The sequence below is a fragment of the Lampetra planeri genome, chromosome 4 (genome assembly GCF_965212315.1).
Source record: "Lampetra planeri chromosome 4, kcLamPlan1.2.h2, whole genome shotgun sequence".
Lineage (NCBI taxonomy): Eukaryota > Metazoa > Chordata > Hyperoartia > Petromyzontiformes > Petromyzontidae > Lampetra > Lampetra planeri.
In genome coordinates this window covers 21,616,582-21,644,538 of record NC_136110.1, presented here as the reverse complement: position 1 = coordinate 21,644,538, position 27,957 = coordinate 21,616,582, and the positions used below count along the sequence as shown (strand labels likewise).

The following is a 27,957-nucleotide window of genomic DNA, read 5'->3' as shown; positions in this document are numbered from 1 at the left end:
ACACACAGGCACACACATACACGCACACACACACAGGCACACACACACAGGCACACACACACACAGGCACACACACACGCACACACACACAGGCACACACACACACGTACACACACACACACAGGCACACACACAGGCACACACGCACACACACACAGGCACACACACACAGGCACACACGCACACAGGCACACACGCACAGGCACACACACACAAGCACACACACACACAGGCATATCTCGAGCAGTGCTCCCATTTTTATCCCGGTGTCAATATGGCACCCGTCCGGTTTAACCTCGTGGGCACCAATTTAACAGTGGATTCATCTTCAGAAATAAAATCAAAGCAACCGGCTCTGCAGGTGGGGCCTGCCGTGGGCTTCACTCATCTCTCGTTCCCAATTGGAGCCCAGCGAAGGCGCCGAGAGCTCCGAATTCAAAGACACTGAATTAATCTGTGCAATGCCGACGTTCTTGCGAGACCACATCAGAGTCTATCAACGTCGAATGTAAATCGACATTAAGTGGAAAAAACTGACAATCATTACTTAAGGATCGGGCTCATATCGTCTCAAAAAAACATCCTCAAAGATTACCACAAAGTCTTTGGCACTACAATTAAAAGAAAAATGTTAATTATATTTATTGTTTTGCTCTCCGCATTGCGTCTTAAGATGACCACATTTCCACTGGGAGCTCTCACGGAGCTGTGCGACATCAACTCAAATTATAACAAAAATGATACGAATTTCAACTTGTAACACGCGGCTGCCGCGGACGCAGCGTTCGCTCGTAGAGAGAGAGAACGACCCGAAGGTGCCAGGAACCACGGACAAGCGGGAAGGCAGCAGCCAGGCAGTGAGCCGGTGCCAACAATTGCCCAAACTCTGCGGTCCCCTGTATATTAAACACGTTTTCAGGCAAACATATTCCTGCGGAGGGAGCTGGTAGGAACGTTGGGTTGCTCGGTCAATGGTCAGGGTCAACGGCGGCGTGGTGTATTCCGAAAATATGCCCGACTGTGAGGGCGGGCACAAGCCGGCGTGAGTAGGTTAAACGTTGAGTTTTATAAGGGCACCACGGGGTGACCAGCCCCTTCCCACCCAGCCCCACCCCTTCCATCCCCCACCCAGCCCCACCCTCCCCACCCAGCCCCACCCTCCCCACCCAGCCCCTCCCCACCCTCCCCTCCCCACCCAGCCCCTCCCCATCCTCTCCACCCAGCCCGACCCCTCCCATTTTTGGATGCACGACGGACGGACGGACACAATAATCCCCTGTGGGCTGGTGTAATCAGGAGGTTCCTACCAGTATTAATGAGTATTTGCATGTGGGAGGACGCTGAAGGCATCGCGGTGGCGAAATGTTAACTGCCTCGCATGGTATGCAGGAGGTCGTGGGTTCGATCTCGACCCCTGACGCCTGCTGCTGTATATTTGGAGTGTGCGTGTCTCTCTCCCCATGGTAGCGTGGTACTTTTCTCGGGTCCTCCGATTTTTCCCTCCACATTTATAAACGTGCTTTGAGAGCATTTGGCTGCTATAAAATACCACGTGATACGCCACTTAGTTGCGCTATCATTTGTGGCCAGGTCACTTCTGCAAAAGAGCTATATAGCTCAGTCGGCCTTACCTAGTATAATACTAAATCGTTTAGCTTCTGAAGAACCCGGAGAAAACCAACGCATGCAAAGGGGTCAACCACTCTATCCCATACAGACAGAAGAGTTCCCATTTGTTCGCTGTTGTGCCTTCTCCTGGCGAGCCAGGGTACGGCACCTGGACCCCCACAGGAAGAGAGTTTCACAACGCCTGTCCGATCCACCAATCCTCGCTGCCTCCACAGTGCCGGTTTAGAGGCGTGCATAGCCACCACTAGGCCTCGGCAAGGTAAGGTAAAAGTGTATAACAACGAGCCTACCTTTACCCTACCTTTTACCTTACCACAATACAATCACTCTATCCTACCTTTTACCATTTAGCAGGTAAGGTAAAAGGTAAAAAGCAACGAGCCTACCTTTTACCCTACCCTTTACCCTTACCCCTTGGCATGTCGACACCTTTACCCTTTTACCCGGTAAAAAGGGTACAATTACTTTACCTTGCCGAGGCCTAGCCACCACCACAGTGCTGCTTTAGAGGAGTTCATAGCCACCACCACAGTGCTGGTTTAGAGGCGTGTATAGCCACCACCACCACAGTGCTGGTTTAGAGGCGTGTATAGCCACCACCACCACAGTGCTGGTTTAGAGGCGTGTATAGCCACCACCACCACAGTGCTGGTTTAGAGGCGTGTATAGCCACCTCCACTACAGTGCTGGTGTAGAGGAGTGTATAGCCACCACCACAGTGCTGGTTTAGAGGGGTGTATAGCCACCTCCACTACAGTGCTGGTTTAGAGGCGTGTATAGCCACCACCACCACAGTGCTGGTTTAGAGGGGTGTATAGCCACCTCCACTACAGTGCTGGTGTAGAGGAGTGTATAGCCACCACCACAGTGCTGCTTTAGAGGCCACTTGGCCTATTTTTTAAGTGGACGATCCTAAGAAAATAAAAAAACCGAGAGTTCAACAGCGGGGTTGAGCCTTGTTGCTTCTTGAATGGGAGACTGCCTGGGCGACTTCCAGGTGTTATAGGCTTGGGCTACGAGGTGGCTAGGATCTGTCAATATGGAATCGAATTGTTGAACCCATCTGTGCAGAGCTTTGAGTGTTACCCCTCCCGTAGTCGTGGGTTTTCCCCAAGCACTCGAGTTTTCTCCTCTCACATGAAGCCGAACACTCACGGGTAAAATTGTCCAAACATCCCCAATGTAGCGTGAACGGAAGTCTCGAGGCTCATTGCGTTTTTGCATAAGTACACAATACCATTTATTTATTTATTTAGTTAGTTTTTGCAAACAAAGATAGCAGAAAAGTTTAGAGTTTTTGCACCAACCAAACATCACGTGCGAGCTCATTATTTTACTTGGGCAGGATCATGACAATACATGTCCGGTGGCGAGTGTGTGTGTCTGCACGGCAGTGTAGCGGCTAGCGTGCCGCGCTACGAACCCGGCAACACAATTTTGATTGCCGCTCACGGCCGCCACCAATAACGATTATCTCAACCGGTCGTGGGCTTCCCCTAGGTTGACTCATCTTCAAATGAGTAACTAGTGCAGTGTGTCAACTTGGCAACGAGGGAGACAAAGGCGGCCCGGCGTGGTGCTGGACACCCACCCCCTCGTGTACCGTGCCGGCTTTTATAGGTGCCCGATAACAGCACTTTGCCCCAACAGTCTGTTAAAGCTATATGGGGGATTTCGATTTAAAGCTTTCGTGACTGCAGGGATTCGTCTTCTTGGTTCTTTCGGTAATGTGACGTAGAATGGACGGCTGCTTGCGTTGTGGCCGAAACGTCGTGATAATGATTTTATAATGTTTTATTTTTATTATTTTATTATTTCCATTCTACGTGACTTTACCGAAAGAACCAAGAAGATATATGGGGGATCTTTGTCTTTGTGTATCCCAGCAAAAAAAAACATTTAGTTGAATATCTCAAAGGAACGAAACCTCTGCACAATTTAGCAATCTTCACTTGCAGCTGCACAGTCGGGCCCTCTCACCTTCGTGCTTCGTGCCTGTCAAGAATTTGCAAGCTCCATAGAAGGTCACCCTGACTCTCTCGCCAGACATCTGTCACCTGTTTTCCATAGCAATTTCGCGACCGGCAAGCTGAGATAGAGTTGAGATAGGTTTTCACACGCCCTATATTAAATTGCGCGGCATTTGTTTGTCACGATTAAAGGCCCAACTGCGCGTGTTTTTGCGGTCGCTCCGCGTTTTGTGCGGCGCGATGCGCGTCCCGACGCGCCGCTCGACGTGTAAACTCCTGAAGAAGCTCCCAGCGCGTGGAGCAAAAACGTCGGACATCGTGCCGAACATCGCACGGTACGACCTGAAAACACATCGGAGACAATTCAAATATTTGTAACGATTAGAATTGAACAATTTAGCTTTCGTCTCTTTGACGATCCATCGCTGGACGACGGCTTCCACACGCAGTGTGAAGTTGTTTGACCATACTTCACCATGCCGGCCAGCGTGGGTTTGTGAGGCAGGGCAGCAGGACCATTCTGGATATCACTCGCCACTGATGTTAAACGTGGTTGGGAATACAACTGAAGCTGATGGATTGACAGGACAGCGCCATTGCTCCACCTCTTTCTGTTCTTTCTCAAGGAGCATAAACCACCACGAGAACTCTGGTCATCCTCGCAGCGGCTTTTGTCTAGCCATCGGACAAAAACGGGCACTGCAGCGCGCGCTTCTGCGGCCGTCTGGAACGCTCTTCGTTCTGACATTAAGAAGCCACTGGAGCTATGCACTTTTATATCTAGATTGAAAACTAATTTCTTTTGAACAGTTTTTTGTGTTTAGTTTGTTGTGCTTCCTCTGCACCTCCGATTAGCACAGTTGGCTACGTTCAACATACATACGTTTTTGACATCACTTGCCTGAAAACCAAATTTTCCGTCTTGTGGATTGCAGTGATTAAGTGAGAGTGGCTCATTGCGCCAAGGCACAGAATACACTTGAGTTCACTTTTACATTAATGTGTCTGCTATGAAGCCCGCACTATGTTATTTTCCCCGTCAAGTCTTAGCAGACATGAAAGCGTCGCGTTGAATTGAGGCCTACTAATGCACATTTCATACAACTAAAAGGACAAACGGGGGAAGATTTTAAAAAAACACTGCCCCTAACACCAAACGAACGAGCCAGCAGCAAGCACGGTACGGACGCGCCTGTGCTTGTTAGTGGCACGTGAATGCACACACGCGTGTCTGTACGGATGTGTGCATGGTGTAGTGCGGGAATGCAGTGGTTCCTCCACACATTGCGGGACAGACCTTGCCACTTGGGTTCATTCCTGTCCGTGGAAAGCCCCCAGTGGCAAGTGGTTGTGTTTTGACGAGGGTTGCCACCTCCTGAACTCCACAACTGCGAAGTGGCTTATCACGTGGAAATGTATAGCAGACAAACACTCTAAATACATGTTTCTAAAATGTGCAGGGAAAAACCGGTCGACTCAGCCTAATTGAGTATCTGACGCAGTGTGTGAGCATAGGCACACGGGAGACAAAGGCGGCCGGGGGTGGTGCTGGCCACCCACCCCCTCGTGTGCCGTGCCGGCCTTCATAGGTGCTCGCTAACAGCACTTGCCCTAACAGTCGGTTAAAGGCTACACGGGGAATCTTTGTCTTTGTACCTTTGAGTGCCTGCCATGTGCACTTGTGTCCTGACCCAGATGGGCCTGCTGGGGTAGTGTTGGGTGATCTTGTCACTCTCCTGCTAAGTCAGACCTTTAAATGGTGGTTTTAGCAGTACACAGTCGACAATCTGACACGCTGCCGTGCAATGTAACACCGAGTCAGTTGAAACCCTTCAAACCCATGGCATTCGTTGTTTTTATTCAAGCAGTAATGGCGCAGTGAGTTAAGTTTTCGTTGCTAGGCTCGTGAAGTCACATTGCCCTCTACTGCTTGTCGTGGCTTTATGAACATTACAGCCATAATCATAATCAGTAGCAGTGCAATGATACAGATTTGTCCATTGATATTCATTAGTCTGCCCTTCCACGACGTCTGGTTAGCATGGAAGAGTAGACCAAAGCACTCTCCTGAAGAAGAACCTGCAATTGCAGGGCCGCACCTTTACCGTTTATGGGCACTGCGGTGGCTAGGAGATGTTAACTACCTCGCCTGGTATACAGGAGGCCGTGGGTTTGATCCCGACCCTGACGGATGTATATTTGGAGTTTCCATGGCTCTCTCCCCGTGATGGCATGGATTTTCCTCCGGATCCTCCAGTTTTTCCTCCACATTTAGAATGGACATGCGTTCAGAGTATTTGGCTGCTATAAATTTCCACGGTGGCGAAATGTTAACTACCTTGCCTGGTATACAGGAGGTCGTGGGTTTCGATGCTGCCCCTCACGCCTGTATATTTTGAGTTTGAATATTTATCCCTGTGGTCGTGTGGATTTTTCTCTGGATATTCCCTCCACAATTAGAAACCTTTTAGAGTATTTGGCTGCTTGTAAATTGTCCCGCGATTAGCCACTTTGTTGGGCTATTATTTATGGACATGTCACTTCTGAAAAATAGCTATGTCGCTTTGCGGGCCTTACCTGGTGAAATAAAACGTTTAGTTTCTTAAATATTCTAGCTCATCTTATACGCATCGAATCGCATACTTAAGAACCTTACGGTTTTCGATTTGCGTATATGTTGTGTATAACGGGTTCGCAAGAGACACCCTTGAGCCACTAGAGGCCACTCGATTGACAACAGTGCCCGTCCAAGGACGGGTTTATTTTAGTAAATCTGTAACTTGCAAGCGAAAATCAGACCGCGACGTGATATTCATTGCATCGATTCGTGTGCACTTTGTAAGGCCGCGGTGACACAGACCTATTTAATTTAAAGGTTGTACTGCCTTGTTCATCATGACGTCCTTTTTACTTTGATGTCTCAACAGCGTGACGAAGATCGCGTGACGTGAGGGTTCTGCCTTTGTCGTGAGGGTTGTGAGTTGACGCCTAGGAGGGGGGAGGAGGCGCCTCGCCCCCCATGTGGAGTGACGTCACCCACTAATTATTATTAATGGAGGGGGGGTCCATTTGGAAGATTCCACCTGTTAATGATTATTAATGTGGGGGGCTGTTCGATGTGGAGTGACGTCACCTGCTCATGATTATTAATGAGGGGGGGTGCAACATGTGGACTGACGTTACCCGCTCATGATTATTAATGAGGGGGGCTAGCCGATGTGGAGTGACGTCACGCGCGGGACACACAGACATTCTTGACTAATTATCGTAGTAAATCCCTGAATTATGCCGTGATCCTGGATCCTGGATGGCAACGATTGCATCGCACACGGGGCTTTGTGAGTCGTTACAGATTACTCAATTGGGACTGTAAACAGAAGCGATCATTGTCCCTCACTGGCAGAACTTGTGCCAACGAGAATATGCTGGTCGCACAAATTTGCAAAAGTCATTCCAGTTATGGCGTGGGTAATTTTAGCTTTTTCATTATAAAAGTATCACACCCGAGATGATTTAAGCTGATCCATAACTCTGTAGCTCAAAGCCAAAAGCTATTATTTGGAATGACTAAATTATCCAATGCTACATTACACCTCGGAAATAATATAATTTATACACACGCACACACACACACACTCATACATATATATATATGACCTGCCTCATGAATAGCAATGAGCCCCGTGTTTATAAGTTTCTTAAAATAAGGGCAGGTGCGGTGAGAAACTGCCTTAAATTAGCGTCGCCTCTCCCCCTGCGGAGACATTCAAAGGCATCTTCACCGTGTCGCGTCGCACAGGCAGGTAGCGGGCGCCACGCTTGCTGCCATCTCCAGGGATGCTCGGCAGATGATCGCTAACAGCTGTCACCGCGCCACGCACGTGCCGACGACTTGTGTCGATCGATGCGCACGATCCATTGTGACGGAGCGATGCAACGCGGCTTCAGGGGCGGTCGAGGGAGATGCTCGCTCCGGTGGTTGTCCCCGTCGTGATGTTCTGTGCCCCTTGTGCGGGGAGGTGCCCCGTGCACGCATACCTGTGCACACGCGCACGTTTTGCAGATCTGGGCTGTAATCCGGTTGTCTAGATAATCGATGCCTCTACCGATTATCGGTTCCATTGCTCGAGTGCTCGGATCACACTAGAATATTGTAGTTAATTGTTTTTTTTACCCTTTTATCTGGCAACAAAACTGACACCTTTTTTACAAGGAGTCATGTTTGCATTGACCACAATACCTGCGGTCGGAATGCAAACAAAAAACACAACTCTGATCATGTATGCACTGTCCATATATGCACTGTAAAAAAAAGTGTCAGTTTTGTTGCCAGATAAAAGGGTAAAAAAACAATTATCATATTTTGATACTGGCAAAGGAGGTTCCAATGGCGAATATTGTAGTTGTAAAGGAAGATCTGAGCTCTGTTCCCACGTGTGCCGCTAGACGGGAGGTTCTTGGGCGGGGCTTGGTCGGTGTTATAATGTGCGTCGCGGCAGGTGTGGCTCATGGGGCTTGTCGCGCCGTCGGGAATCACGGTGCAGGGGTGGCTACCATTTGTAATGGGGCCCAAGTAATTGACCACACAAAGAGTGGTGATTAGAATTTTCATTAATTTAAACAACTTGATTTTATTAATCGTCCCAGCTCTGCATGTGCGTATATATATACGAGGCTGCAGATAATTGGAAGAGCAGATAACAGGGTTATGGATTTCGATTTAAAGCTTTCGTGACTGCAGGGATTCATCTTCTTGGTTCTTTCGGTAAAGTCACGTAGAAGGGAATTCAGAAGACAGAGTCTGAATGACTAGAATTCAGACTCTGTCTTTCCGACAGACCTGTTCTTCACCTGAGGACGGCTGCTTGCGTTGTGGCCGAAACGTCGTGAGAATTATTTTATTATGTTTTATTATTATTTTATTATTTCCATTCTACGTTACTTTACCGAAAGAACCAAGAAGAGGGTTATGGATTTCAATGTTTCGCCGTAGACTGTGTGTCTGTGTGTTATTTTCCCACAGGAGCTCATCACAGCCTGGTACATCGGCTTCCTGGCGCTCGTCTTCTCCTCCTTCCTGGTCTACCTGGCCGAGAAGGACGACAACAAAGACCAGTTCGCCACCTACGCCGACGCGCTGTGGTGGGGCACGGTACGGCGCTCCACTCGTGACGCCTTCGTCACCACCACCATCCCTGGCTTACAGGGGTGGAGGCTTCTCGTGCTCGCGGATGGCGCAGTTATCGGTGACTCAAGCTGAGCCCATCGACTCGCTGCAGTTGAAATCCCGAATGAGTGGCATGGAAATGCAGAACACGGGATCTCAGTGGTGTCAACTTTGGGCTCTACTGAGCCCTGATTCGCTCAGCCACTTCAGTAATTGATTGGACACGTGTGTGGTACTGCTCACACCACCTCGTGTACTGTGCTCACTCACAGCTTTCGCCCCAACAATCTATATGGTGAAAGAGATGCGACTGTGTTGTCCAGTATATCGCATCTGCCCGAGTGACTATACTTTTTTCCAACGCATAGAGTACCCAAAATCACCTCACCAATATAACGAATAGCGCTTGTGAACGCATGAATTCACCAAACCAGAATGTGCAATGATCAGCCTCATCATCCTTCACTGTAACGGCAAAGTCTCATGCGTCGTTCAGCTCGCAGCCTCCGTGGCCCTCGGTGCGTCTTGGTGTAACACCCGTTCCCCTCGCCGCGTCCGCATCACGATGGTTATTGCAGATCACCCTGACGACGATCGGCTACGGAGACAAGACCCCAAAAACGTGGCTGGGACGGATGCTGGCTGCCGGCTTCGCGCTGCTCGGAATCTCGTTCTTCGCCCTCCCTGCTGTGAGTGCCCACAGACTGGTTCACACTCGCTTGCTCGGGACACAAAGACAAAGATCCCCCCGTAGAGCCACAAGTGCTGTTAGCGAGCAGCACCTATGAAGGCCGGCACGGCACACGAAGGCGGGTGGGTGGCCAGCACCACGCCCGGCCGCATGTCTGCCCAGTGGCGATGTTTAAACACCGCACCAGGTACTTATTTGAGGCTAAGTCGACCTAGGGGAGGCCCTGGACCCGTTCAGATGATCGTCAGTGGTGGTGGCTGTGAGCGGGAATCGAAATCTATCGTGCATCATCCTCATAACCGAGGGTCGATGTTCATGACAGACGTTTGCCATCTCTCGCGTCTCTTGTGCGCCACGGTGGGCGAGATGTGAACTCCCTCGCATGGTATGTAGGAGGTTGTGGGTTTGATCCCGACCCTGAAGATGCCTGTTTATTTTGAGTTTGCGTGTCTCTCTCCCCGTGGTCGCGTGGATTTTTCTCCGGGTCCTCCGGTTTTTCCCTCCACATTTAGAAACCTGCGTTGAGAGTGTTTAGCTGATGTACATTTCCACGCGATAAGCCATTTCGTTGAGCTATCATTTGTGGCCAGTTCGCTACTGAAAAGAGTCGTATAGCTCAGTGGGCCTTACCTGGGAATTTTTTTTTTATGTTTTTAATTTAATAGTCCAACCAACCGACCCATTCCCATCCTCTTCCCGTCTGCCACGTTCCATCGCGGAGTGAACTTCTCCGTTGGTACAGCTGTGACCCTCTTCGGATGTTGTTCAACACCCTCCGCTTTCCTTCTCACCCGACCTCTCAGTCATTCCTACTGCTCGTAGTTATTCTCTCTGGGCAAATTTTCACTCTTCGTGTCATCAAGCCGGCTCGCTCTCTCTCCATTATTCTGTAACAACATTTACACACATATGTAAAAGTGTATGCTGAACTTCTTTCGCACCGTGCATAGTCAAGCGTGAAAATTGATCTGATTTTTTTTTAAAAGCGTCTAGCTCTAATCGCACCTCAATATGCCACACACATGGGGAAGGGGAGGATGATCTTTAATATTTCATGTATTACCATATTAATAATTTTACTTATTATTTGATTTATGCAGCAAAGCCTCACTGAGTCTCACGACTCTCTTTCATGTGGGTACCGCCAAGCTTTTTGCAGTCGGGGGCGATTATAGCCATTTGAGTCTTTTGCATTTAAATTTTTCAAATTTGACTACGACACCGACACACCAATGGCGTAATCTTGAGGATGACATCACGGGACCTGTCACGTGTACGTAACTCCTTGGAAGCTGACGGCGCGTATAAGTATTTAAGGCTAATACGTCTGCAGCATTAACCAGGGAGGCCGCTGGATGCGAACCTCCGCAGCAAGCGGAGAGCGCGCTTCCCCTGGGGCCACCGCCCCTTCTGTTTCGTTCCTGCGCGTGGTGGCAGCGGCCGTGTATTCAGGAGCCAGATGCCAATGTCGAGGTCTGCTAAATCCAACGAGAGGGCTTCGGGAGCTAGAGTTTGTGTAGTGTTGCTGTCCCTCCTCCAGGTAAGGTCCACTGAGCTGGGAGCAGGAGCTAGCAGGCTCAGAGACAGGATGTGCGATGTTTGGGTCTCGAATGAGGAGCTGCTTATTCTAGACGTCCGCGTTGTTTTGTACTCTGTCCGCTAGCAGCGTTCTTCCGGATCTGGATTAGATCCCAGAAGGGGCATTGGGACTTGAATCGGCAGTGAGCTGCATTGTTGAGGTCTTGGTTAATGGGTAGGTGGTTGTCGTTGGCAGGAAAATGTGTAAATCGTGTAAATAATACCTTGCTGGTCTCATCAAGGAGAATAAACCATCAAGTCAACTCCGGTCATCGTCGCAGCAGCTTTTGACAGCCATCGAACAAAGAGGGTCACCGCATCGCGCGCTTTCAAATGCGCTTCTGCTGCGGCCGTCTGGAACGCTCTCCCGTCCGATATTAAGAAGCCACTGGAGCTATGCACTTTGAAATCTAGATTGAAAACTAATTTCCTTAGAAGAGTTTTTTGTGTTTTAGTTTGTTGTCCTTCCCCCGTACCTCCGATCAGCACGGTAGGCTACGTACAGTGTGAAAGAAATTCAACGTACATATTTACAAACTCGCTTGCGGTTTGTATCTCTCCGCGGATATTTGGTCTCTACTGCGCTTGAGAGAGGCACTTGTCCTCCCCATGAGCTCGGCACCAAGCCCCACGCAATACAAAGTACGAAGAAAATTTGCATGTATACGCGTACACATGCACAATTACCGGATCAGGAATGATTTATTACACAATTTTAAAAAAGGCTACAATAGTGTAAATTGCGAGAGGCAATAAACTGTGCTTGCATTAATCCACGCGTGAAGACCCATTCTGTAGTTGTGCCTTTTATTTACTCCCAGGTCGGGGTGACACAATCGTTAAACACTAAACACGTAAATTAAACTTTGATCATTTGCTTGTTCTTTTGTTTTCATTCGTAGAAGAATGTGGATTGGTCTGTGTGCAGTGTCAAAGACTTAGACAAAGTCCCCCCGTAGAGCGTTATCAGACTTTAAGGGCAAGTGCTGTTAGCGAGCCAGGGGATGGGTGGCCACCACCACGCCCGGCCGCCTTTGTCTCCCGAGTGCCGATATTTACACACCGTCCCAGGTACTCATTTGAGGCTGAGTCAACCTTGGTGAGGCCCAGGACCGGTTTAAATATTCGCCAATGTGATTGATCGTGAGCGGCGATCAAATTCGGGTCACTTGGTTTGTAGCCCAGCGTAGCGCTAACCGCTGCGCCACCGCTCCCACCTGTGTGGAGTGGGAGTGCGTGTGTGTGTGTGTGTGCAGTGTGAGTGCGTGTGTCTGCGTATGCAGTGTGAGTGCGTGTATGTGTGCGTATGCAGTGGGTGTGCGTGTGTGTGTGCGTATGCAGTGTGAGTGCGTGTGTGTGTGTAGTGTGAGTGCGTGTGTGTGTGTGCTGTGGGAATGTGCGTGTGTGTGTGTGCTGTGGGAGTGCGTGTGTGTGTGCGTGTGCAGTGGGAATGTGTGTGTGCGTGTGCAGTGGGAGTACGTGTGTGTGTGTGCAGTGGGAATGTGTGTGTGTGCGTGTGCAGTGGGAGTGCGTATGTGTGCTGTGGGAATGTGTGTGTGTGTGCGTGTATGCAGTGGGAGTGCGTGTGTGTGTGCGTGTGCAGTGGGAGTGCGTATGTGTGCTGTGGGAATGTGTGTGTGTGTGCGTGTGTAGAGGAGTAGAGGAGAGTGGTGGCGTCGCGTGCGCTGTCCGGTGCTGTGACATCACGGGACGTGGGGTCGCACGCGCCGGGCAGTGCACGTGACGTCTCGCCTCAGAGGGTATTTAAGGGAGACCCCGTGACGTAAGCGGGGTCACTGGAGGAACGGGGATAGTGGAAGGGGTGAAGAGGGAACCCTTATAGTGATACCTGTTAATAAACCCTGGCGGAAGCCCCTAACTCACCTCCGTCTCCGAGTACCTCCGTCTACAACAGCAACAACTACTTAACACGTGTATGCAGTGGGAGTGCGTGTGTGTGTGCGTATGCAGTGGGAGTGCGTGTGTGTGCTGTGGGAATGTGTGTGTGTGCGTGTATGCAGTGGGAGTGTGTGTGTGTGCGAGATATCCATGAGATGTACACGGGCGTGTATGTCTCATGGACATGTCCACCATATGAGTCGCGCTGAGTTCAATGTTAAGCTGTCAAGTGTAGGAATTAAATAAAGAAAACCCGCAAGGACAGTGACCTTTGTGAGTATTCATTTCTCTGAGATTCATACAGGTGTGTCCTTTTGGAGGATTTGCCTGCTGATATGTCACCGTTTGTGTGTGTGTGGGTGTATATCTGTGTGTTGATACACGTGTGCATGGGTGGATATGCACGTAATTACGCAAGCAAGCATGTGCACGTGTGTACTTGTATATCTCGGGAGCGGTAGCGTAGCAGCAAGCACGCTGCGCTACGAACCCGGTGACCCGAGATAAATTCCCGCTCATGGCCAACACCAGTGACGATTAATTATCTGAACCGGTCCTGGGCCTCCCCCTAGGACAACTCAGTGGCAATTGAGTACCTCAAATATTGGAGGAAGTAGCCACTCCCTGTGAGTGACTGCCTGATGGGCCGTCTGTTGAGGAAGTATGAAAAGCGATGCAGAGTCTTAGACCAGGAGAGAGTACTGGGCAGACATGATCTCCCAAGCGAACTGCTGGTGGTGACTTTGCGCACGCTGCCCTACCCAGGTATCTCCCTCCTTATTGTCAGGCCACTAAAAGTCCTGGCAAGGATTATTCAACATCGCCCCCTTGCCAGGCAAGCCCCAATATGGTTTCAGAACGGGTCAGTCCTGCACAGACACCATGTGTTTATTGGCTTGGTCAAGGCCTATACTATCATCAATAGGCCAGGGCTGTGGACTATCCTTCGTGCTTTCATGGTCCCTGAGCCTCTACTCACAGTCTTGAAGGACCTTCATGATGGTGAGCAGGTGGGGGTAGAGCCGGTTGGCCAGGAGTTCGAGCCATTCCCGGTTCACCCTGGGGTGCGACAGGGATGTCCTCTGGTTCCTACATTATTGAACATATGTTTTACTTTGTAGTGCAATAAGATTTTCCTGGCTATAACAGAGGAATTTTCATCTGGGACAGATACAATGGGAGGCTAATCTATTCCCATTTGCAGTCATGATCTGGTAATTATTGCTCCCTCTGAGAATTAGTTGGAGACTTGCTGAGCTTAGGATGTGCCACCAAGAGGTGGGACCTTACCATCAGCCACGCAAAAAATAAAGCACCTGTCCTAGTAATTTGTATCATCAAACACTCCTCCCCCTCAACTCCCCATGCGTCATGGGGCAGTTGTAGAGAGAGTGGAGGAGTTCCTATACCTGGGTGGTATGCTTTTAACTCATTCTGGTTTGGCAGCAGAGGTCTCAACTCTTAATCAGTCGAGTGGCATTATTATCTTTTCATGGGCTGCATAACGCTATGTGGAAGCTACCTGGCCTAAAGCTTTATTCGAAGCTCCGTGTCTTCTCAGCCACAATTATGGCTTCCCATTTCTATACTTGCATAACCTGGACCCTACGATCCATCCTAGACTTAACCAGGTTGGATTTGTGTGAGGAAGCGAACTGATCAATTAAAGGATCTCGAGGCTGCGTTGGCTGGGTCATGTAGCCTGCATGCCCAGCCACCGCATGCACAAGCAGCTCCTGTTTGATCGGTTAGAGAGGGCTAATCAGGCACGGTATGGGCTAGATAAGAGATTAGATATTGTGCAATAGGAGGATGTGGAGTTAAGTGAATTTTCTGATGACTGGTACCAGCAGTGATCATGATCGACCTATGTGGAGGAGGCTCGCGAAGGTCGTTAATGGCCGTTTAAAAGCAGTCACTCTTTAAAAACAACAGAGGGCAAAGGAGCGATGCTCACAACAAAAAGGGCTGCTCACAACTCAGCAAGTTGGCACAGTAGGGAGCACAGGTGGTGCCTCAGCCAGTCATCCCAGTCATTCAACCCAAGGCACCTGGGTCTGTCCCGTGACCTACTGTCAACGAGCCTTCGACACTTACGCTGCCGCAAATTGCACCTGGCCTTGCACAAGCGCCGCGGTGACGTCACTGCCACTTGGTGGCGAAAACCAGCTATTTTGTTGTTTACTTGTGTTTCTGTGAGCGTGTGATGTGCATGTGTGAGCGTGTGATGTGCATGTGTGAGCATGCGTATGCATGCAGAGTGGGAAGTGGTAGTGCAGCGGTGAGCGCACTGCCCTACGAACCCAGCGACCCGGGTTCGATTCACGCCCACGGCCAACACCACAGTGACGATTATCTGAACCGGCCCTGGGCCTCCTCTAGGTCGACTCAGCCTCAAATTAGTACTTGGTGCGGTGTGTAAACATTGCCACCGGTGAGACGAGGGCGGCTGCACGTGCTGTTGGTCACCCCCCCCCCCTCCCCCGTGTGTATTGCTAGCCTTTGCAAGGTGCTCGCAAACAGCACTTGCCCCGACGGTCTGCTCAGGCGAAATGAGAAGAACCTTTGTCGACATGTATGTGCGTGGACACGTCGCTAGAAGGGGGCGATGGCCAGCGGGTCGAGAGTAATGATGGAGTGGCAGCCAAGGAAAAGCAACGCAACCAGAAAACACGTCCGACGGAGAGACGGAGCGGTGATATCGGCACGTGTGCCGGGTGAAATGTGACATTGCAGGATCGTGAGAGATGGCGGCAGCTTGGGAAAGCCTTCATCCGGCAGTGGATTGACCGCGACTGCTGATGATGTTTGTGTGTGTGTGTATATGTCGTGCCCCCCCCCCCCCCCAAGGGCATTCTGGGCTCAGGATTTGCCCTCAAGGTGCAGGAACAGCACCGGCAGAAGCACTTTGAGAAGCGGCGTAACCCGGCGGCCAGCCTCATCCAGGTGCAGAGCAGCACAAACGCGGCACACATTGTACACACAGCACAGCACACATTGTACACACAGCACAGCACACATTGTACACACAGCACAGCACACATTGTACACGCAGCACAACACACATTGTACACACAGCACAACACACATTGTACACACAGCACAACACACATTGTACACGCAGCACAGCACACATTGTACACACAGCACAGCACACATTGTACACACAGCACAGCACACATTGTACACACAGCACAACACACATTGTACACACAGCACAACACACATTGTACACGCAGCACAGCACACATTGTACACACAGCACAACACACATTGTACACACAGCACAGCACACATTGTACACGCAGCACAACACACATTGTACACACAGCACAACACACATTGTACACACAGCACAACACACATTGTACACACAGCACAACACACATTGTACACACAGCACAGCACACATTGTACACGCAGCACAACACACATTGTACACACAGCACAGCACACATTGTACACGCAGCACAACACACATTGTACACACAGCACAGCACACATTGTACACGCAGCACAGCACACATTGTACACGCAGCACAACACACATTGTACACACAGCACAGCACACATTGTACACACAGCACAACACACATTGTACACACAGCACAACACACATTGTACACGCAGCACAACACACATTGTACACGCAGCACAGCACACATTGTACACACAGCACAGCACACATTGTACACACAGCACAGCACACATTGTACACGCAGCACAGCACACATTGTACACGCAGCACAACACACATTGTACACACAGCACAACACACATTGTACACACAGCACAGCACACATTGTACACACAGCACAACACACATTGTACACACAGCACAACACACATTGTACACACAGCACAGCACACATTGTACACACAGCACAGCACACATTGTACACGCAGCACAGCACACATTGTACACACAGCACAACACACATTGTACACGCAGCACAGCACACATTGTACACACAGCACAACACACATTGTACACACAGCACAACACACATTGTACACACAGCACAGCACACATTGTACACACAGCACAACACACATTGTACACACAGCACAACACACATTGTACACACAGCACAACACACATTGTACACACAGCACAGCACACATTGTACACACAGCACAACACACATTGTACACACAGCACAACACACATTGTACACACAGCACAGCACACATTGTACACACAGCACAACACACATTGTACACACAGCACAACACACATTGTACACACAGCACAGCACACATTGTACACACAGCACAACACACATTGTACACACAGCACAACACACATTGTACACACAGCACAACACACATTGTACACACAGCACAGCACATATTGTACACGCAGCACAACACACATTGTACACACAGCACAACACACATTGTACACGCAGCACAACACACATTGTACACACAGCACAACACACATTGTACACGCAGCACAACACACATTGTACACACAGCACAGCACACATTGTACACACAGCACAACACACATTGTACACGCAGCACAACACACATTGTACACACAGCACAGCACACATTGTACACACAGCACAACACACATTGTACACGCAGCACAACACACATTGTACACACAGCACAACACACATTGTACACACAGCACAACACACATTGTACACGCAGCACAACACACATTGTACACACAGCACAACACACATTGTACACGCAGCACAACACACATTGTACACACAGCACAACACACATTGTACACACAGCACAACACACATTGTACACGCAGCACAACACACATTGTACACACAGCACAACACACATTGTACACGCAGCACAACACACATTGTACACACAGCACAACACACATTGTACACGCAGCACAACACACATTGTACACACAGCACAGCACATATTGTACACGCAGCACAACACACATTGTACACACAGCACAACACACATTGTACACGCAGCACAACACACATTGTACACACAGCACAACACACATTGTACACGCAGCACAGCACACATTGTACACACAGCACAGCACATATTGTACACGCAGCACAACACACATTGTACACACAGCACAACACACATTGTACACGCAGCACAACACACATTGTACACGCAGCACAACACACATTGTACACACAGCACAACACACATTGTACACACAGCACAACACACATTGTACACACAGCACAACACACATTGTACACACAGCACAACACACATTGTACACGCAGCACAGCACACATTGTACACACAGCACAACACACATTGTACACACAGCACAACACACATTGTACACGCAGCACAACACACATTGTACACGCAGCACAGCACACATTGTACACACAGCACAACACACATTGTACACGCAGCACAGCACACATTGTACACGCAGCACAACACACATTGTACACACAGCACAACACACATTGTACACGCAGCACAGCACACATTGTACACACAGCACAACACACATTGTACACACAGCACAACACACATTGTACACGCAGCACAACACACATTGTACACGCAGCACAGCACACATTGTACACACAGCACAACACACATTGTACACGCAGCACAGCACACATTGTACACACAGCACAACACACATTGTACACACAGCACAACACACATTGTACACACAGCACAACACACATTGTACACGCAGCACAGCACACATTGTACACACAGCACAACACACATTGTACACACAGCACAACACACATTGTACACACAGCACAACACACATTGTACACGCAGCACAACACAGCACACCACATCACACATCGCATACTCACCACGACACAGCATGCATACACATACCACAAGCAATATGTGCAGCACACACACTGAGCAAAAACTGCAGGGCAGCACACACTGGAGCGTGAATAGCCTGATGCCTCGCCGAGCCAGTTTGCAATCTATTTGTTAAACTAAAATATTTCTATTTTGCCAGGTAAGACCCACTGAGCTATGTAACACATTTTCTGAAGCGACCTGGCCACAAATGATAGCTCAACGAAGTGGCTTATCACGCGGAAATGTGTAGCAGCCAAATTAACTCTAATCGCACATTGATTATAAATGTGGAGAGAATAAACCGGGGGACTTAGAGAAAAATCCACGCGGCCACAGAGCGAGAGAGAGATGCAAACTCCATAAATACAGCAGGCATCAGGGTCGGGATCCAACCCACGACCTCCTGCATACCAGGCGAAGTAGTTGTCTCTTAGCCACCGTGGCAACGGCTACCCAGACTCCGACGGCCACCTGACAGCAGTTGTAGTAGGGTAGAGCCATTAACAGAAATGGAATTCTGTCCGTTGCACCACGGATGTTCAAATGCCCCGTGGCATCATGCTCAACACGGATGGGCCCTCCCTTGTCTGTCATCATCAACATTTTAAAATACCTGCAACGGCCTCACGAGACGATATTATTTCTCGTTCCACCACCCGACGTGGGCAAATACACCACCAGTTGTCAACATTTTCCTGACTTTTCAACACTCACTTTTTTACTGAAAAAACTCATCGAATCGGCATATTTGCAAACCACGTTGCAACTGGATTGTATTGACTCTTTCAGGTGGTGTGGATGGTTATATAAAAAAAAATTACATCATACCAACACGGCGATACAAACCCCAAAAGCAAGGAATTATGAATAGTAAACAAATGTTCTCAAAACCTACATATCAAATCATTCTCACTGCTCATTCTGGGGCTGTTTGGCTTTCCCGTGCGATGGCGCTGATAAATGCCGATAGCGCCGTCGCGTCGTTCAACGACGGAGCGTGATCGTGCCGCGCAGAGATCGATTACACTGGTCAACACACTTTTTCTGGCATAAGGTATTCCAACGGTTTCAAGGTAATTTTGGGGAGCTGATTCCTAATCTGGCATCAGTTTTTGTTTATCACATCAGGTTTTTGAGATATCAAATATTGCATTTTCAATAAAAACTGCAGAAGAAAAATATTAAATAAATGTGGATATCTACATTAAATGATATTATAAACACACTATCCTAAAAATACAGCACCATATTTTAACACTAAAGCAGTCACTGACTCGCAACAACTTGCAATCATAAGTGACAAGAGTTAATTTCGGGTAAAATCAATTAAAATGGGGTATGCCGATAGCATAAAAATGAGATGTGATAGAGCAAATCTGAGATCAGATTTGGAATCAGCACCCTGAAATTAGTCTAAAACAGCTGCAAAAGTCCAGGCCAGAAAAACATTTTTTTTTGTTGACCAGTGTAATCACCCCGTGCTCAATTGCCTCGCACGGCGCTCGCTCCCAGCGCTCGGAACGCGATGAATTTTTTACGAGGTGCCGCATCTCAAACCAAAAAAAACAACAACAACAAAACAACAACAAGGATCCCCCGAGTAGGCTCAACAGACTGTTGGGGCAAGTGCTGTTGGGGCAGCACGCTAACCGCTACACGACCGCTCCCCACTACAAACACGCACACAACAACAACCGCCATTCGCTAAGTGGCGGTGACGTCACCACGACGCTTGTGCCAGGCTATGTGCACCTTGAGGCAACGTGAAGTGTCGAACGCCCGCTGGCAGGAGGTCACTGGGCTGACCCAAGGCCACAGGTCGACTACCTGAAACGACTGGCTGATGCACCACCTGTGCCCCCTACTGTGCCAACTTGCTGTGCCTTAGCCACCCGGCGCTCCGTTCGTTGTTGTGAGCGTCGCTCCTCCGCCCCCCGTTGTTGTTGGAGGGCGACTGCCTCCAACTGCCCAGTAGTGTCCTTCACGAGCCTCCTCTACAGAGGCCGATCTTGACACCGCTGGTACCAGTCATCGGCAAGTCCACTCAGCTCTACGTCCTCCTGTACCACATCACTCCATCTCTTCTCTATCCCGTGCCTCGCCCGTTTAGCCCCCTCGATCCGGCCAAACAAAACCTGTTTAGGCATGCGGTGGCTGGGCATGCGGGCTACATGACCCAGCCAACGCAGCCTTGCCTGCCGGAGGAGCTCACCGATGGGACTTTGTCCAGATCTTTCAAGGATTTGTGAGCTCCTCACACAATCCATCCTGGTTAAACCCAGGATGGATCATAGGCAGGCAAGCCTAAATGTTTCTAATTGGCAAAAATGTTCATTTGGGGGGTCCACGTTTCGCAAGCATAGAGAAGGAAAGGAATGACTGTGGCTGAGAAGACCTGAAGCTTCGTGCGGAGCGACAGACTAGGTAGCTTCCACACAGCGTTACGCAACCGATGAAAAGATAATGCCGCTCGACTGATTCGGAGTGAGACCTCTGCTGTTAAATTAGAGCCGATCATGTGCACACTGCTCAGGTATGGGAAACTCTCCACTCTCTCCACAATTGCCCCATCACCAATTGGGAGTTGTGGGCCTGGAGTGTCCGATGGTACAAAATACACAGGCAGGTGCTTAGTTTTGGTGGGGCTGATGGTAAGGCCACACCTCTTAGTGGCAAGCAACAGGTTCAGCAGCAGCGCCTCCAACTCCTCCTCTGAGTGAGAAGCAATTACCAGATCATCGCCATACATAACATGGTTGAGCAATAGGGAGCCAACCCTTGACCGCACCCGGGCATCGATCAGCCTCCCATTGTATCTGTACCAGATGGAAATTCCTCCGGTACAGCTATTGAAGGTTTCACGAACTACGTGGTCGAAATAGATGTTAAATAATGTGGGAGCCAGGGGACATCCCTGTCGCACCCCAAGTTGTACAGGAATCGATCCGACTTCTGGCCACGTAGTTTTACCCGGGCCTGCTCATCATCATTAAGGTCCTTAATGATCGTGAGCAGAGAGTCAGGGACTCCGAAAGCACGAAGAACAACCCAGAGCCCAGGCCTACTGATGGTATCATAGGCCTTGACCAGGTCAATAAAGCAGAGATGTAGGTCTTGTTGGAATTCCCTACACCTCTGCTGTTGCAGACGGACAGACAATATGGCATCTGTGCAGGACCGCCCTTTCCTGAAACCGCATTGGGGCTCCGCAAGCCTCTCCTCAGCATGTCTAGCAAGGCGATGTTGAATAATCATTGCCAGGACCTTTCCCGGAACACTGAGGGGTCAGATGCCCCTGCAGTTGTTACAGTCTATGCGGTCCCCCTTCTTAAAGAGGTGGACCACCAGGGCATCCTTCCAATCCTGTGGAACCCATCCAGTGGTCCAGACTATTGTTATGATGTCATGTAGGGCAAGTCTGTGCACAAACGCCACCCTCCACACACACATGCACACACACGTATGCACACACGTATGCACACACACACACACATGTACACGCGCACGCACGCGCACATGTCGCCACCGTGTTCACCTCCCCTGTTTGTCTCCCTAACCCCTTGGCCCGGACCCCTCCTGCAGTGCATGTGGCGCTTCTATGCGGCTGACGAGCACTCCCTCTCCGTGGCCACTTGGAAGCCCTACCTGAAAGCGCTGCACTGCTGCAGTCCCTTGAAGTGAGTGAGCGCCCCCCCCCCCCATCTCTTTCTCTGCACCCCCCCCCCCGCCCGTGATCTGTGGCTCGCCCGCTCGCCTGTGAAGGCGACGATGCGAGCACTTCACAGGCATGTTGAGTGCTGCTCCGGGATTCCGCTCGGAGAAGGAGAGCGAGGGGCCCTCTTTTATTCCTTCGCAGCAAAGAACAGAGCGACGCGCGCGAAATGAACGCCGACATTGTTTGCGATGAGACCTGCGGAGAGGGAGGGGGTGGGGGGGTGTTTTTCGAGTGTTCCTTTTATTTTTTTTTGTAAACCGCGTGAGAGGCCATGCAGACGTGTTCAGAGTGGAGTAGCTGGCACGTGACCCGCAGCCCACGGCGAGAGGTTTACTGGATGTGTTGTGCCGGGTCTGGAAATGTATTCACGAAATTAAGCCGCGGAGATTGCATTTTGTGCGAGACGGAGTCACATAGTATGTACGCGTGTATGTGCGGGTGTGTGCATGATGGGTGCTCGCTAACAGCACTTGCTCCAGCAGTCTTTCAAGGCTATACGGGGGATCTTTGTCTTTGTACGTTATGGGGAGCGGAACAGGAGCTGTGAGCGCGCTACGCTGCGAATTCCGGCCACTCGAGTTCGATTCCTGCCCATGGCCAACACCACTGACGATTATAACTATTTCTAGATTTGAAGCTTTCGTGACTGCAAGGATTCATATTCTTAGGTTTTTCGGTAAAGTCACGTAGGTAAAAAAATCAAAATTAATAAAAGAAAAATAACTATCTTTACCGCTCCTGGGCCTCCCCTATGTCGACTCAGCCTCAAATGAGTATCGTGGTGCGATGTGCAGACATCGCCAGTGGGCAGACGTGTGCGGGTGACGTGGTGCTGGCCCACGCACCCCCTTCGTGTGCTGTGACGGCCTTCGTTCAAGCTGATGAATTAAATCACCCGTGAATTGCTCCGTGCCAATTGGAAAGCTGCTGCGCGCTGCAGGCAAAATAAACCTCAGCGCGCGTCGTAATTTGGAACCTGATTTGTTTAAAAAAAAAAAAACACCCGATATGAAAAAGGGTATGAAATGGCGTAAGAAAACATAATAAAAATATGAAACAGGAGCTTCATTTCATAAGGAGAACCCCACCAGAGTTGTGTCATGCACAAGGTTCCTAACCTTTGCGGAGTGATTTATTTTCACCAGGCTCAGAGGCTTTGATATATTTACAGGCGTGGGGTTTTCTTTTTCTCCTTTTTCTGTTTACACAGACGCTAATGTAATGCCACAAAGAGGTTAGGATTCGTGGTGGTGCCCAAGCAATGTTCATCACGGAACGAGTCGCACACCGCAACACTTTCATTTCTCGATTTTAAGCTTTCGTGACTGCAGGGATTCATCTTCTTAGTTTTTTCGGTAAAGTCACGTAGAAGGGAAGTAATACAATAATAAAAATAAAACATAATAAAAATAATAATAATAATAAAAATAATAATAATATTTGTATTATGTTTTATTTTTATTATTTTATTACTTCCCTTCTACGTGACTTTACCGAAAAAACCAAGAAGATTTTCATTTCTATTCGTTAAAATATGTTCAGAAGCCAATCAGGATTCGTATTAACGACATCCGTTTCGCCTCCGTGGTGGTATTGGCCGTGTTCACGGTGACACGAAAACAGGTAGACATGTATTGACTCGATCGAAAAATATGTCTCTGTTTTATTTACTTTTTTTTTTACTTTACTCCCAGAGCCTTTACACCATTGGTACCTCATTTGCCAGTAAATATGATAATTGGTTTTTTACCCTTTGATCTGTGTTGACACAAAAGGTGTAAGTTTTGTTGCCAGATAAAAGGGTAAAAAAACAATTATCATATTTTTTTTTTTACTGGCAGATGAGGTACCAATGGTGTAAATGCTTACCCCGAGCTCTCATCCTCTGATGGTGCATTGTCTTTGAGTTGTGCGCCTTTTGGCGTCATCTGGTCCAACCCATGTGAGACTAGGCTCTAAGGAAAGCTGTCTCGGGTGTGGACCAATCAACTTCAAGGACAGTGCATTCATTATCAGAGTAATGTTTTTTGTTTGCATTATGTCTGCAGGTATTGTGGTCAATGCAAACATGACTCCTCATAAAAAAAAAGGTGTCAGTTTTGTTGCCAGATAAAAGGGTAAAAAAACAATTATCATCCCAGAGCCTTGCTAAGAGATCATGAGACAGCGATAAGCCCTCGAGTTGTAATTCTTTACGTGCCCCCGTGTTGTGGGGCCGCCTCACGTTCCTGCTGGTGGTGCACCACGGAGGGAGATGGTCGCTTCGTCACTCGGTGACCGATCTCATGAAAGAAATGGAGCAGCTACTACAAAGAATACGAAGCGAACCAAGAACGCTCGAGCCAGCATCGTGGAAATCATTCCAAAACAACTTAAGGGTCCTTCATTCTAGATCTGAAGTTTTCGTGACTGCAAGGGTCCATACTCTTTGGTTTTTTTGGTAAAGTCACGTAGGTAAAAAAAATGAAAAAACAACTCAATTAAATCACGATGTTTCGGAGGCAACACAAGCGTCCGTCTTCAGGTGGAACCGTTACAGCCAAAATCACAGTGACTTTTTTTCATTTATGTATTTTTTACCTACGTGACTTTACCGAAAAAAAAAACTAAGCGTATAATTTAAGGGTCGTTCGCGCTCGATCAACGTTTGTTCAAAGTGAGCGCAGCGTAGCGTTTTTTTCCCCCCGTCTCCTCTCCCTCGAAGAAACATTTCATGAACAGTTGATTTCTAAAGAGAGAACTTTAGACAACGTTTTTATGAGCGATTAAAAAAGTGTACGTGACACTTCACCGTTGTACCCTGCGGTAAACGATTTGTACTCTCATGGCACTGCTTGGTAATAGTGTACGATCACTTACATTGGAATAATAACAATCCATCCAAAAACATCACAATTGGGATGTAATTTTTGATAAATATTATTTTCACACAAAAAAATACAGAAAAAATATATCCCAACGTTCTCAGAGTTTCGAAAATTGCCCCAAAAAATAAACAATTACCACAATAAAATGTCCAACTAATATGTAAACTATGAATTTACACTGAAATGTTTTGTATTCCGCATCATGCGAAGTTGAATGCGTGGAGGCAAGTCCGACTTTCGTTGTCAAAATACACAATGGCGTGATGCTGCACTGAGGGCCCACTTTGAACACAGATGCAATCACACCACACTGGGTCACCGCGGTCACGCGTCGGGACGAGACGGTCGAACCAACTTCAATCTCGGCCCAATCAGCGTTCTTGTCAGCTCGGCCAACAGCACAATGGCGAGCCATTCGCATAAGATTCTTGATGCAATGGCGCTGGCTGACCGTGAGATAGGCCTATTTTGTTTTCAATCACGAGTCAAAGAAACCCCCGATATACTTGCCACACGAGGAGGTGACGCTTGGATCACCAACGCCATCAGCCAGCGCCAGCTGCGCGATGACGCCCGCTAAATGTCCAACGCAGCAGCATTGGGACCCATCGCACCTCCGATTAGCACGGTTGGCTACGTACGGTGCGAAAGAAGTTCAACGTGCGTACAGCGGCAATCCGAATCTGGCTGAACTGTGCCCCAATTGCACGGCTTCTCCGCTCCCTGGCACTCCCACTCCTTTCTCGGCTACCGCCCCGCTGCTTGGCTTAACAAGTCTACTTGTGGATAATGCAGGAACACATTCTGCGTGAGCACTCCCTCGAGCAGTAACGAACAGTGAATGTAAGGCTGTGTATTCAATACGAGTACCACAACAATGCCAGCGCAGTGACATTTTACCAGAAATGTACCCTCTCTTTACGACCCCAAACTTCAATGTCCGTAATGTGTGATCATCGAGAAAGCAAGGGAGGTGAGGTTGTCGGTGGCTGAGGCTTGTGTTGAATGAAGATGCAATGAGACGGGCCACGGAGATGCCACAAGCGCCGGGCAGAAGGAGCAGAGTGAGACCGACGGTGAGATGGAAGGGTGCAGTGGAACGAGATACGAGGACAGCAGTGGATGAAGTGGAGGATAGAAAAACACGGAGAGGGCAAATGCGATCAGCCGAGCCCCTGCCGCACTGGGGTGGGCCTGGCTTCGAATAAGAAGAAGATTGTCATCACAGCCACTCGTGATGCTCATGATAACCGACTCCTCTCGAAATGCCCACCACTTGCTCAGCACCACCAATGGAGATGAGCACGAGGTCCCCCTTGCATGTGCTAGCTTGTTCGTGCCACAAAATCGTAAACACGCCAGTGCAATTTGGCAGGGGTGTTGCTATTCAAAACTGGTGGTTGCGTAACAGCGATTTAATTAATTCCCCAGACAGACCATGCGATTAGAATATATGCAGATGACAGGGTTTCTGAGACCTGACCATCTGTAGATGTCTGGCCGTAATGAATACTAACCGTTCCCTGAAGATATCAGCCTGAGACGATGCTAATGAGGTTTCTCCCATGCAGTACTAACATTTCAATCTGTTGGGGAGCGGTTGCGCGGTGGTTCGTTCGCAGCGCTGCAAACCCGGCGACCCAACAACAGTGGCGAATATTTGAGCCGGCCCAGGACCCTCCCCTAGGTCCACTCGGCCTTAAATGAGTACTTGGTGCGGTGTGTAAACATCAGCAATGTGGGAGACAACGGCGGAGCGGCGTGGTGTTGAGTGCCGTCCCAAGTCTTCATAGGTTGCTTCCTCGTTGCTCCAACAACAAATTCTCAACACGCCGAGACACGCGGTCGTTAGATGTGAAAGCAAACGAGCGACTCGGTGAGCTCGCGAGCAGTGCGCTCCCCAGCCCCCCCCCCCTCGCTGAGTGCCTTGGCTCAAATCCGGGCAACTGCGGCGCATGACTAAACTGACTTCTCTTTGGCAAATCGTTTTTCTAGCATAAGACTAAAAGAACGACAGTAAAATAATGAATAGCTCACAAGCACACAACTGTCGGCAGTAGCGGAACATACAGGGTGCTGCAAAGAAATGTTAACGCTTATATGGGACTATCGTTTTCAATGGGAAAAGAACGGATAATACACTGTAACATCATTGGAACCTCATTTGCCAGTAGCAAAATATGATAATTGTTTTTTTACCCTTTTATCTGGCAACAAAACTGACACCTTTATTAACAAGGAGTCATGTTTGCATTGACCACAATGCCTGCAGTCGGAATGCAAAAAATACCACAACTTTGATAATGTATGCACTGTCCTTGAATTGATTGGTCCACACCCGAGACAGCTTTCCTTAGAGCCTCACATGGTGTTTCAAGGACAGTGCATACATTATCAGGGTTATGTTTTTTGTTTGCATTCCGACTGCAGGTATTGTGGTCAATGCAAACATGACTCCTTGTTAATATAGGTGTCAGTTTTGTTCCCAGATAAAAGGGTAAACCCCCAATTAACACTGTAACATGATAACAAATGTCATGTTAATAGCTTCAAAAAGTCAAAGAGTCTCCACTTGTTCCCCATTGTTGTCAACACGTGGCCTGGAATCTTCTCCAGGTGGTCTCCAGAGCCGG

The 27,957-nt window shown here is 48.9% G+C and overlaps 1 protein-coding gene across 2 annotated transcripts in view; it reads left to right on the top strand.

Moving 5' to 3' along the window:
* LOC144717840 (potassium voltage-gated channel subfamily KQT member 4-like) overlaps positions 1–27,957 on the top strand; it is a 284,620-nt gene that overhangs the window by 222,711 nt on the left and 33,952 nt on the right. For both annotated transcript variants that reach the window (XM_078593541.1, XM_078593540.1), the window contains exons 5-8: positions 8,623–8,751; positions 9,345–9,455; positions 15,785–15,880; positions 22,325–22,419. In XM_078593541.1, coding sequence (XP_078449667.1) covers positions 8,623–8,751; positions 9,345–9,455; positions 15,785–15,880; positions 22,325–22,419 — 431 coding nt within the window. The remainder of the gene's footprint in view (positions 1–8,622; positions 8,752–9,344; positions 9,456–15,784; positions 15,881–22,324; positions 22,420–27,957) is intronic.